Source organism: Lepus europaeus, chromosome 23 (assembly GCF_033115175.1).
Source record: "Lepus europaeus isolate LE1 chromosome 23, mLepTim1.pri, whole genome shotgun sequence".
In the NCBI taxonomy this organism is placed as follows: Eukaryota; Metazoa; Chordata; class Mammalia; order Lagomorpha; family Leporidae; genus Lepus; species Lepus europaeus.
This window is the reverse complement of record NC_084849.1, coordinates 16,419,407-16,431,733: the sequence shown is the minus strand read 5'-3', so window position 1 is coordinate 16,431,733 and position 12,327 is coordinate 16,419,407. Positions and strand designations below refer to the sequence as shown.

At 42.2% G+C, this 12,327-nt stretch overlaps 1 protein-coding gene across 1 annotated transcript in view; it reads left to right on the top strand.

Annotated features, from left to right (window-relative positions):
• The window catches only part of SPPL3 (signal peptide peptidase like 3), a 141,713-nt gene that overhangs the window by 86,126 nt on the left and 43,260 nt on the right, over window positions 1-12,327 (top strand). Inside the window, exon 2 of the mRNA XM_062182420.1 lies at window positions 4,166-4,243. Within this exon, the coding sequence (XP_062038404.1) occupies window positions 4,166-4,243 (78 nt within the window). The remainder of the gene's footprint in view (window positions 1-4,165; window positions 4,244-12,327) is intronic.

The following is a 12,327-nucleotide window of genomic DNA, read 5'->3' as shown; positions in this document are numbered from 1 at the left end:
CTCTTCAGAGTAGTCAATTTCAAGAGTGTAAATGGTCTCACAACCCAAAAGTTTGAAACGTGCTGGCCCAAGGCAGAGCCTGTGCGGGTTGGCATAATGGCTGCTCGGCTTGCTGGGTGGATGAGAATGCTTTCATTGTATAGCTGGGAGGCGGACACACACAGCATACCAGGAACAGTGCTCTCTGTGTCTCCATTTGGCATGACTTTTTAGCAGGGTATGTGTTATAAGCACTTGCCGGTAAAGCGGCTAGAAATAGATGTTTGTAGAGCAGTTCCTAAAATCCAGCATGGTTCTAAACATCTTAGGGTGTATACCTTATAGATGAGAGGACTTTCTGGTAGTTCTTTATTACTTGGAGGAGTACAGTTATAGAATTAGTGGTTTTCATAATAACCATATAAAATACTTTCAGCTCGGCAGTTGACCTACACAAATACATCACTTGGCAAAGTCTTCAAGTCTGCTTTCAGTACATTTGGCTAACCTGGTTTTGACAGGTCTCAAATGCATATATTTAGTGTTCTTCTTGTGTTTCAGTTTCTTTAATTTCAAATAATGGGTAGTTCGTGTCTTTACTGTCCATCCAGAGTCTGTAGAAGCAGACACTTGAGTAGGAGGGCCTGAGAGGCACGACAACCTGTTGATGTTTTGGTAGAATCTGAAGTAATAGCAAAGTTAGAGGCTGTGAAATGACAGCTCAAATTCTAGTTTCCTAGAATCAGCCAGACTTTGCCCTGCAATACCTCTTTTTCCCTCCATCCTTATCCCATCTATCTTAGTTTTACCCTAGATCTCAACTCCAGACCCCAATTCTTAACAATAAAATCCTAATCTTACTTTGCTTCTTTGTGTGGGTAAAGAACAGAATACAGAGAAAGGCTCAGGAGGGACCCTTTTCCTCCCTTCATTGCCAGCAGGGAAGACCCTTAGACATTTTGGAAACTGCTCTGTGATTGTTTAATGGACTTATAAAGTAGGTGATGATGAGCCTATTGTAGGAGACCAATGGCATCTGCACACAAACACCAGACACAGCAGTGTATTTGACAGAGGAGGAAAACAGGTCTGTGGATTAGATCCTAGAGCTTGCCAATTTTTAAAAAAGTGACTCAAGAAAAATTTCCCATTGGTTGAATAAATGAACCAGAAGACTACCTGAAGATAAGATGATGGTTACCTTCATCGGTCTCTGCTAGTATAGCCTAGGTTTTATATAAGCCTTTATTATTTTTTTATTTTATTTGAAAGAGCCAGACAAAGGGAGCACCCCATGAAGTGACTCACATCCTTACATGCCCACAAAGGCTGCAGCTACCCTAGGCTGAACTCCATCCAGGTCTCCCATGTAGATGGCAGGGACCCAACTACTTGAACCATCCATCACATGCTGCCTACCAGGGAGTGTATTAGCAGAAGGCTGGGAGTTGAGGGGGAACCAGAACTCAAACCCAGGTACTCCAGTATGGAATATGGACATTCTAATTGGCAGAGACTCACGTGAAGTTCTAGGCTGCTGCAGGCATTTGGGGAGTGAACCAGCAGGTGAGAGGTTTCTGTCTGTCTCTGTCTGTCTTTAAAATAAACAAAATAAATTTTATTTTAATTAAAAAAAAAAATAAAGACTGGTGGGCATTGTGACACAGCGTGTTGAGTCACCACTTGGGCTGTCCATATATCATATTGGAGTGCTTGGAATCAAATCCCAGCCTTGGAGCCGTTGCTGTAGCGCCGCGGGTTAAAGCCCTGGCCTGAAGCACCAGCATCCCATATGGCCACTGGTTGTAGACTAGGCTGCTCCTCTCCCTATCCAGCTCTCTGCTGTAGCCTGAGAAAGCAGTAGAAGATGGCCCAAGTCCTTGGGCCCCTGCACCCACGTGGGAGACCTGGAAAAGGCTCCTGGTTTCTGGCTTCGGATCGGCGCAGCTCTGGCCATTGCAGCCATCTGGGGAGTGAACCAGCAGATGAAAGACCTCTCTCTGTGTCTCTACTTCTCTCTATATCTCTGTCTTTCAAATAAATCTTTTAAAAAAAATTTTTAAAAAACCCCAGCCGCTGCTTTGAACCAGCTTCCTGCCCTTGCTTCTGGGAGGCAGCAGATGATGTCCCAGTTTCCTGAGTTCCTACTAGCCATGTGAGGAACCTGGATAGAGTTCCTGGCTCATAGCCTTGGCCTAGCCCAACCTCAGCTATTGCAGGCATTTGGGGAATGAACCAGTAGATGAAAGATACCCCATTACTCTGCCTTTCAAATAAATAAATATCTTTAAAAAAAAAAATGCACCTGACCTGTGATCTCTACAGGTTGATGATAATCACAGAGGTCCACAGTTCTGCAAATCCAAAACTGTGAAAATCCAGTTTTCCTATAATTTATTTTGTATCAAGATGTGGCATAAATTGATAACAAGGCTACTTATAACCTTTATTGATCCTGCTTAGCGTAAATCTTGATATATTGCTTGACAGAAATATTAGTATTTGGTTTCAGATTACTGCTTCAGACCCTATTGTCAGTGTTTTCTTTGTCAAATCTGGAACTCTGTTCTCAAGGTGTTTTTGGTTTTTGATAAGGAGTTAATGAAAGAGTAGTACTAACATTGTGGAATGGTATGAAGATTAAATGCTCAATGACATGTTAAATGTTGGTGTTACCACCACCACACACCAGAATCCCAGTTTAGCAACAGAGATGGAGTCAGTGCAGTCCGCCAGCCCTTCCCACAGTGATGCGGTGCTGCTCCTCCGGCCGTCAGCAGTTCCCACCAGCTGTTGAGCGGTTGGGCTTTATGCAACTGAGGAACAAGGACTTTACACAGATACGCACTTAAAGAGCGTGCAGTTAGAGTGCAATTTACAAGGCTGTTTATTACAAAATTGTCCATCACAGCAGAAGTGTTAGAAGCAACCCAGTATCCATCTATATAGTACCAAGTTAAGAATTTTTTAAAAATTTTGCCTCTTTTTTTATTGTTTGTTAATCTCTCCCACCTTTTTTCCCCGATTTAAGATTTATTTATTTATTTGAAAGGAAAAGTTAGAAAAGAAGAGAGACGGAGCTCTTCCATCCACCAGTTTACTCCCCCAAATGGCCACAATGACCAGGACTGGACCAGGCTGAAACAAGAGCGAGGAACTTCTTCCAGATCTCTCATGTGGGTGCAGGGACCCAAGCACTTGGGCCATCTTCTGCTGCTCTCCCAGGTCATAGCAGAGAGCTGGATTGTAAGTGAAACAGCCGAGTTCTGAACCGGACCCATATGGGATGCTGGCACTGCAGGCGATGGCTTTACCCACTATGCCACAGTACCAGCCCCCTGAGTATGTCTTAAGAAGGAAACTCTGCAGTCACTATTCCTTCCCTGTGCATAGGACAGTTTCTAGTCAGCATTCAGAACAAGCAGCTGAGTATCTGCAGGGAGACAGACTTGAAAACAGGATTTCCAGTAGTCAAGCCATAGACAGGAACCAAGGACTTGGCAGTGGGTTTGGAAGCTATAGATACTTAATGATGTGAACATTGCAGGCCTTGGAAGGAATGCACTTGATTTCTGGTTTTGGCATCGAAGAGGGTGGTGATAAGAGGCGATGCACCTTGAGGGGACCATGTATGCAGGGAATGCCTTCAGTTTTGGGCCTCTTGACTTCGAAGACCTAATGGAGTACATGCACACGGAGATAATCCACAGGCAGTCAGAAGGATGAAAACGGGATCCAAGAGAGACATGCACACTTTGCGTCATCACGGGATCACTGGGCTGGGCCTGTGAGACACTGTTGATGGTTCGATTGTAAAGCAGTGAACTTCTGCTCACTGAGACATTTTGTCATTGGGGCAGATTTGGTAGATACTTGGATACTTTTTATATGGGAGGTAGATGTTATAAACATTTGTTGTTCTTGAATGTCACGGAGATGGGATTTTTGCACTGACTTAATATCTTAATAACTGCAAATAGCTGAAACCTATCAATTTATTCTTCTTGTTAAACTAGCAAATTTCATTTTAATTACATTACTCTAGTAATGACATTTTATACTTTTTTTTCTTGTTAAAGACAAAAACAAAACTTGGTGGGGGAGGATGCCAAGCTCCATTAGCCTGACTGTAGGCTCCATGAGGCTGTGCTGTGTGATCTAAATGTTTCTCCTTTTGTTTCTCTAGGGCCTATTCCCTGGTGGATTCCAGTCAAGTGTCCACATTTCTGATATCCATTCTTCTTATAGTCTACGGTAGTTTCAGGTAAGATGTTCTCAAAGTGCGGTCGATTTCTGCTAAAAGTGGAAGACTCACTTCTCTGAAACACCTGGCATCAAAACATCTTAATCTGTGAAGAGACACAGGACTTTGGCAGGAAATTGAAATAGAATGGGATAACTTTAATATTTGTTCTTTAGTTGGTTGCTGGTAAGCACGACTTGGTTTTACTTACTACTTTAGCATGTAAATGCAAACATGCATAAACTAGTTGTTTAAAATCCTGGCCTGAAAATAACTTCGCTCCAAGTGCTCATTGCTGAGAAGGTTCAGAGGGACTTTGATAGTGATTCTAGAGCCTCAGAGGGAGCAAGGTCAGATGGAAGGCTGACTTGAAATTTTTTAAAAATTACTAAATATACATGTGGTGAAGTATTAGTAAAATTTATGTTAATTTAAAATAAAATTACTAAAAATTTATGTAATAAATAGAGAATTTCATGTTTTGGTTTTTCCCCAGTAAAGTATATCAGCAAAGTTTTAGTAGATACACAAAAACCAGAGAAACTACAATAAAATTGTGTCCAAGAAGTTAATGAAGTTCTTTATGTTATCATAAAATACTTTTAAAAATAGGCATATTCTTAAGGAAATTTATATTTTTCTTAAAATGAAGGCATTAACATAGGCTGAAAACATGATATTACTGATGGTCAGCTTTTTTGACTTACGGAAACAATTTCCTACACTTCACCCTACTATTACTAGCGTCGTGTATGGTAGCACGACCGCGTATTCTCCTTGCTGACCGTGGGAATGCTGAGACTGGATCCTGGTGGAAGTCTCTTTCTTGGCAGGCAGCCACAGACCTAGGAAGGAGAATCGAAGAGCTGGAGATCCACTGCCGTCTACTTGTACTCTGTAGCTGAGAGGAGTGTGACGTGGCTGATCCACTTAAGCACGAAGGCTGGGAAGCCAGTGTTGTGGTGTGGCGGATTAAGCCACCACCCGCGACACCCACATCTCATATGGGAGCCACTTGGAAACCTGGCTACTTCACTTCGATCCAGCTCCCTGCTAATCCACCTGGGAAAGCAGTGGAGGGTGGCCCAAGGTCTTGGGCCCTGCACCCATGTTGGAGACCTGGAAGAAACTCCTGGCTCCTCGCTTTGGTCTGACCCAGCCCTTGGCTGTTGCAGCCATTTGGGGAGTGAACCAGTGAATGGAGGATCTCTCTGTCTTGGTCTCTCTCTGTGACTCTGGCTTTCAAATAAATAAAAAATAAATCTTTTTTTAAAAAAATGAAGGCTGCATGAGAAAATTTAAATTGAAAACTTGAAAGGGAGTGATGATAATAAATGAAATAGGCATAAGGATTTTTAACTATCCACTATTATATGAGTTGAGTATCTCTTACTTGAAATGTTTAAGACCAGACATGTTGCAGCCGGCGCCATGGCACAGTAGGTTAATCCTCCACCTGCAGCGCTGACATCCCATATGGGCACCGGTTCTAGTCCAGGCTGCCCCTCTTCCAATCCAGCTCTTTGCTGTGGCCTGGGAAAGCGGTAGAAGATGACCCAAGTGCTTGGGCCCCTGCACCAGCGTGGGAGACCAGGACGAAGCACCTGGATCCTGGCTTTGGATTGGCACAGCTGCAGCCGTTGCGGCCATTTGGGGAGTGAACCAGCAGAAGGAAGGCCTTTCTCTCTGTCTCTCCCTCTCACTGTCTGTAACTCTACCTCTCAAATAAATAAATAAAAATATTTTTAAAAAAAAGATCAGACATGTTTTATATTTTAGAGATACTGGGTTTTAGAATATTTGTGTACATTTTACCAGTTAGACATCACTAATCAGGAAACCCACAGCACTCTAAAATGGAAGCTTTTTTTTTTTTTCCCCCCAAAATTTACTTATTTATTTGAAAGAGTTACAAAGAACAGAGGCAGAGAGAGAGGGAGCCTCCATTTGCTAGGTGGGCCAGGCTGCAGTCAGAAGCCAGGAGCTTCATCTGAGTCTCCCATGTGGGTACAGGGGCCCAAGTTCTTGGGCCATCTCCCACTGCTTTCTCAGGCACATTAGCAGGGAACTAGATCAGAAGTAGAACAACTGGGATTCGAACTGATGCCCTGGGATGCCAGCACTACTGACAGCAGCTCTACCTGCTATGTGACAGAGCCAGCCCCCAAAACAGAAACTTTCTGAGTATCAGTGTTGGCACTCAAAAAGTTTCAGATTTCAAATTAGGGATGCACAGTCTGGGCCTGGATTTGGGAGATACTTTTCATCCTTTACTCCAACACTGAGTAGAACAAGTAAAATACTACAGCACGTGTAGTGTAGCTGTTAGTAGTGTGAAGTACTGAGATGCATCTGGAGAGCCTTGCAATTCGTAACAACTCTTGGGAAGTATCAATCAAACCAGAGCAGTTAGAAGCTCATCCAAATAACCTTGATATTTTGAATCTCTACTCTTCATATTTGTCTTATGTGGCACATGCACCACTCCCCACCTCCAACCCTTTAAGTAAATGAAAATAAACAGACATTTTTAAAAAAGAATAATTATTTCTCACAATCAGAACTTTGGAAACAACCCAGATAAGCATGGGTAAATTATAATTATATTCATACAATGAAAGTGAGTGAACTACAGCTTCACATACAGTCTGGATGATTCTCACAAATAATGCTGAGTGAAAGAAGCCAGACAAAATACATGCCACATAACTTGGTGCATATAAAGTTCAAATAAATAATGAATCTTTAAAGATATGAAAGCAAAAAAAGCCATCTTTAGATCCACCACCTAAATATTACTTTCATTGCTGAAGATTTCCACTTGTTCAGTAGATACTTCAGAATGGTTTTGGAAAATGGAATTAAACGTATGAGGTGAGGGGCAGGCATTTGACTAGCAGTCAAGACATCCCATGTCAGAGTGCCTGGATTTGGGTCCCCCCTCACTCCTGACCCTAGCTTCTTGCTGATGAGTACCCCGGAAGACAGCAGACGATGATTCATGTAGTTGGGTTTCTGCTACCCACATGTGGGACCTGGGTTGAGTTCCTAGCTCCTGGCTTCGATGTGGCCCAGCCCTAGTTGTGGCAAACATTTGAACACTGAACCAGAATATGGGAGCTCTCTGTCTATCTCTGTAGTTTCTTTAGGTATGCATTTATTTTTATTCAAAGTTGTTTTCATAGTGTGTGAAAATGCATGTTGTGAAATACCTATGCTTGAATTTTAGAATTGTTTTGGACCAAAATAAGCTCATACTTTTAATTCTGTCATTCCATGAACTTTTTGAAGTACCCTTGTGTACCGTATACATTTTGTTGTTGAAATCACTTTAGTCTAATTCTTTACTCCTTTTTATTATTATTAGACAGAGTTATAGACAGTGAGAGAGAGAGACAGAGAAAGGTCTTCCTTCCGTTGGTTCACCCCGCAAATGGCTGCTACGGCTGGCGTGCTGCGCTGATCTGAAGCCAGGAGCCAGATGCTTCCTCCTGGTCTCCCACGCAGATGCAGGGGCCCAAGCACCTGGGCCATCCTCCACTGCCTTCCCAGGCCGCAGCAGAGAGCTGGACTGGAAGAGGAGCAACCGGGACGAGAACCCAGCACCCATATGGGATGCTGGCACCGCAGGCGGAGGATTAGCCAGTGAGCCACAGCGCTGGCCCCTTAGTCTAATTCTTTTCTAGTGAAGATATTTTCTGCAGTCATCTTTGCATACTAAAATTTGGTGTTTCTTTGTGTTATCATATTCCACTTTTACTGGATGTGTGGATTGTTAGAGTGACTATCTTATGTATTCTTTTTCTTTTGTTTCATTTATATTCTTCAGTCAAATATCTTGAACTACATTGCTAGAGAATATGGTCTGGCTCTTAGTACGTATTATCATGTTGTTTTCCTGAAGGATTCTACCAGTTTAGGATTGGGCACGTTTTAAGTAAAACTTCATGTGGTAAATAGACCAAAGATTTAAACCACATAGGTGGAAAAGATTTCTGGTGAACCTCTCTGTTTTCAGATTAAGGGGCTTAAGCCCAACAATATGATACGACTTAAAGATTTCACATCGAGACAGTAAGAAAGTCTGGGTTGGTATGGTTCTCGAGCCTTCTAGTCCAGTACCCCGTGCCTTGTATACTTTAGTGATCCATTGTCTAGAAAAAGTAAATCATCATGATGCCTTTAATTATACATTTAAATTGAATATATTAGTAAATGTTTCTTCCTCTTCTGTTTTCTGAAAGAGATTATGTAAAAATTAAATATTGATAGAATTCACCAGTGAAGCCATCTAAAGGTAGGCTTTTCTTTGTGAGAAGATTTTTGTTTTTGTTTTGTTCCTGCTTGGTTTACCACTTTTTTTTTTTTTTAATAGGTAAGGGCTATTTCCTTTTATTGTGGCTAAATATATATAACATAAAATGTACAGTTTCGTGGCATATAAGGGCTTTCTTAAACACATGTCATTATTTGTCTTTTTAGAGTGGTATCTGTGAGCAGTGTTGATTGTATTTCCCTGAGATAAGGATTAAAGACATGGGCATCTGTTGCTGTGCCTGTTGGCCATTTGTTTATCTTCCTGGGTGAAATATCTGTTCAAAAGTTCTGCCCCTCTCCTGTTTCGCAAATATTTTCTCCCAGTCTCTGGTTTGCCTTTTCATCTTTTTAATGGTACCTTTCAAGTGTGCACATTTTTTAGTTTTGATAAAATCCTACTTAGCAATTTTTTATGGATCATTCTTGGTGGTGTATCACAGAACTCTTTGCCTAATCTATAGGCACAAACATTTTGTTGTTGTTGCTGTTGTTAAAATTTATTTATTTGAGGGGCCGGCACTGTGGCACAGTGGGTTAACGCCCTCCCTGGCCTGAAGCGCCGGCATCCCATGTGGGCGCTGGTTCTAGTCCTGGCTGCTCCTCTTCCCATCCAGCTCTCTGCTATTGCCTGGGAAAGCAATACAAGATGGCCCAAGCCCTTGGGCCCCTGCACCCACGTGGGAGACCCAGGGGAAGCTCCTGGCTCCTGCTTTTGGATTGACACAGCTTGGGCCATTGCAGCCATCTGGGGAATGAACCATCGGATGAAAGACCTCTCTCTCCCTCTCCCTCTCCTTCTCTCTCTGAGTAACTCAGACTTTCAAATAAATAAATAAATCTTTAAAAAAATAATAAATAAAAATAAAAGATTGATTTGAAAGGCAGCGTTAGAGAGAGAGGGATCTTTGATCTGCTGGTTCACTCCCCAGATGGTCGTGACGGCTGGAGCCAGGAGCTTCTTCCAGGTCTCCCACATGAGTGCAGGGGCCCAAGCACTTGGGCCATCTTCTACTGCTTTCCCAGGCAGTAGCAGAGAGCTGGATCAGAAGTGGAGCAGCTGGGACTCAAATCGGTGCCCATATGAGATGCTGGCACTGTGCCACACCACAGCGCCGGCCCCAGGCATAAACATTTTTTGCTGTGCCTTCTGTAAGAGATTTTGTAGTTTTAATGTACTGATTCATTTTGAGTTCATTTCTGTGGGTAGCCTGAGATACAGATCTAAATTCATCTTTATGAATGGGTATCCAGTAGTCCCAGCACTGTTTATTCAGAAGATTATCTTTTATTCCATTTGGCCTTTGGATTGCCTTGACACCATTGTCAGAAATCAACTGAACATCAATGTAAGGGTTAGTCACCAGGCTCTGACTTCTCTGCTGGTCTGTCTTTTATGCTAGTACCAATCAATGTGTAAAAGGTTGAAATTGAGTAGTGTGAATCCTACAGCTTGGTTCTTTTTTAAATTTGTCTTGCTACTCTGGATTCTTCCATTTTCCATGTAAAGTTTAGGTTTAGCTGATCGATTTCTGACCCCCCCACCCACCTGAAAAAAAGGACCAAAAAAATAAAACCCTGTTGAGGATCTGTGGATCAGTCTGGGGAGAAGTGCTGTCTTAATGTTAACTCTTCAGTCTGTTAACCTGGAATATCTCCCCAATTTTGATCTTTAATTTCTCTTAGTAGTAGCATTTTATAATTTCCAGTGTATAAATTTCAGTCACTGTGTGTGTTAAATCTATTCCCATGTACTTTACGCTTTGATGTTATTTTTGGTAGAACTTTTGTCTTGATTTCATTTTTGATTGTTCATTGCCACGTATGCACCACCTACAATTGATCCTGTATAGTATGTTGCTGAACTAATTAGAGTCCATAGTTTTTGTGTGTGAATTCCTTATGTTTCTCTACATAGAGGATCATGTGGTCAGTAGTTAGTTTTGCTTCCTCCTTTCCAATCTGAAAGCCTTTCATCTCCCCTTCTCCCTTTGTCTTTCCCTCCTTGTGTAGGTTAGTGCCTCTGGTACAGTGTAAGTAAAAGTTCCAAGAGCACACGTCCTTCCTTGCTTTGCTCCTGATCTGAAGGGAAGATTCCCATTAAGAATCTTGTCAGCTGTATGGTTTTCATAAATGCCCTGTACTGGGTCAGTTTATTTCTAGTGTGTGGAATGTTTTTATTTTGTAAGGACATTGGACTTTTGTCATGTTTTTATGTATCTGTTGAGATGTTCATGTGGCTTTTGTCCACTGTATACAAGTATACAGTTCAGTGGTTTTAGCATATTTACAAAGTTGTGTGACCATGACTATAATCCAGATTCAACATATTGTCATCATCCCAGAAGAAACTTCATACACTTAACAGCTGTTCCCCATTCTTCTCTCCCCATACCTCATCCTAGGCAACCACTAATCTGCTTTCTGTCTCCATAGACGTACCTATTCATATAAAGTCATACAACATACGGCCTTTTATGATTGGCTGTTTTCCTTACCATAGTGTTTTTGAAGTTCGTCCACAAAGTAGCTTCTTGTCAGTATTTAAGTAATTCCTTTTTGCTCTGTCCTCTTTACCCATTTGTCAGTTGATGGGTATTTGGATTGTTTGGACTTTTTTTGCTTTTCTGAATAATGTGACTATGACTATAAAGGTACACATTTCTGTGGACAAATGTTTTTGTTTCTGTTGAGTAGACACCTAGTAGCAGAATTGCTGGATGCTATGCTAACTCTTATGTTTAACATAAATGCCACTTTAAAAAAAAATATTTTATTTATTTGAAAGTCAGAGTTAGAGAAGTAGAGACAGAGATTTCTTTAATCCGCTGACTCACTCCCCAGATGGCTGCAACGGCCAGAGCTGTGCCGATCTGAAGCCAGGAGCCAGGAGCTTCCTCCAGGTCTCCCACACGGGTATTGGGGCCCAAGGACTTGACCACCTTCTGCTTTGCCAGGCCATAGCAGAGAGCTGGATAGGCAGAGGAGCAGCTGGGACTCGAACCAGTGCCCATATGGGATGCCAGCACTGCAGGTGGCGGCTTTACCCCCTATGCTACAGCAGCAGCCCCTTCATTGGATCTTACCCTAATCTTTATTACTTCCTTCCTGTGCTTGCTTTGGCTTTAGTGTGCCTTTCAACTTACTGATTTGAAACCTTTTAAAACTTCTTTTTTAAATGCTTATTTTATTATCATTTTCACCTACTTGAAAGGCAGAGCAACAGGGAGAGAGAGCAAGCAAGCCAGCAAGGGGCCAGGCTGAAACCAGGAGCACAGAGCTCCTTCCTGGTCTCCCATATAGATGGCAGGGCCTGAGGCACTCGAGCCGTCATCTGCTGCCTCCAGGGATGCGTTAGCAGGAAGCTGGATTGGAAGAAGAGTAGCTGGGACTCAAACCAGCACACTGGTATGGGATGTGGGAATCCCCAATGGCAGATGAACCCACTGTACCATGCCCATTTCCCTCTCAGCACCACTTGGCTGTATTCCATAAATTTTGTTGTTTGCTATCCCTTGGGTAAGCTTTGCTGGCCTTCCTGTATTACTTAATGATGACACCTATCTCTCCTTACTTTCTCTTTCCAGCTGACCAGAAAAAAGAAGTAGCATGGTCACTTGTCTAATCAGTATGTCCCAGGAGGGCATAAAGAGGATGAGAAACAAAAAACTAACGACAGAAAAATGAAAGCAATAGAAAGGGACTATTCTAATGAACAAGTAGATTTGGGAATTGCAATATGATGCTGGTTTAGAATTAGCTTGTTACTGACAAGACACTTGAAGTTCTAT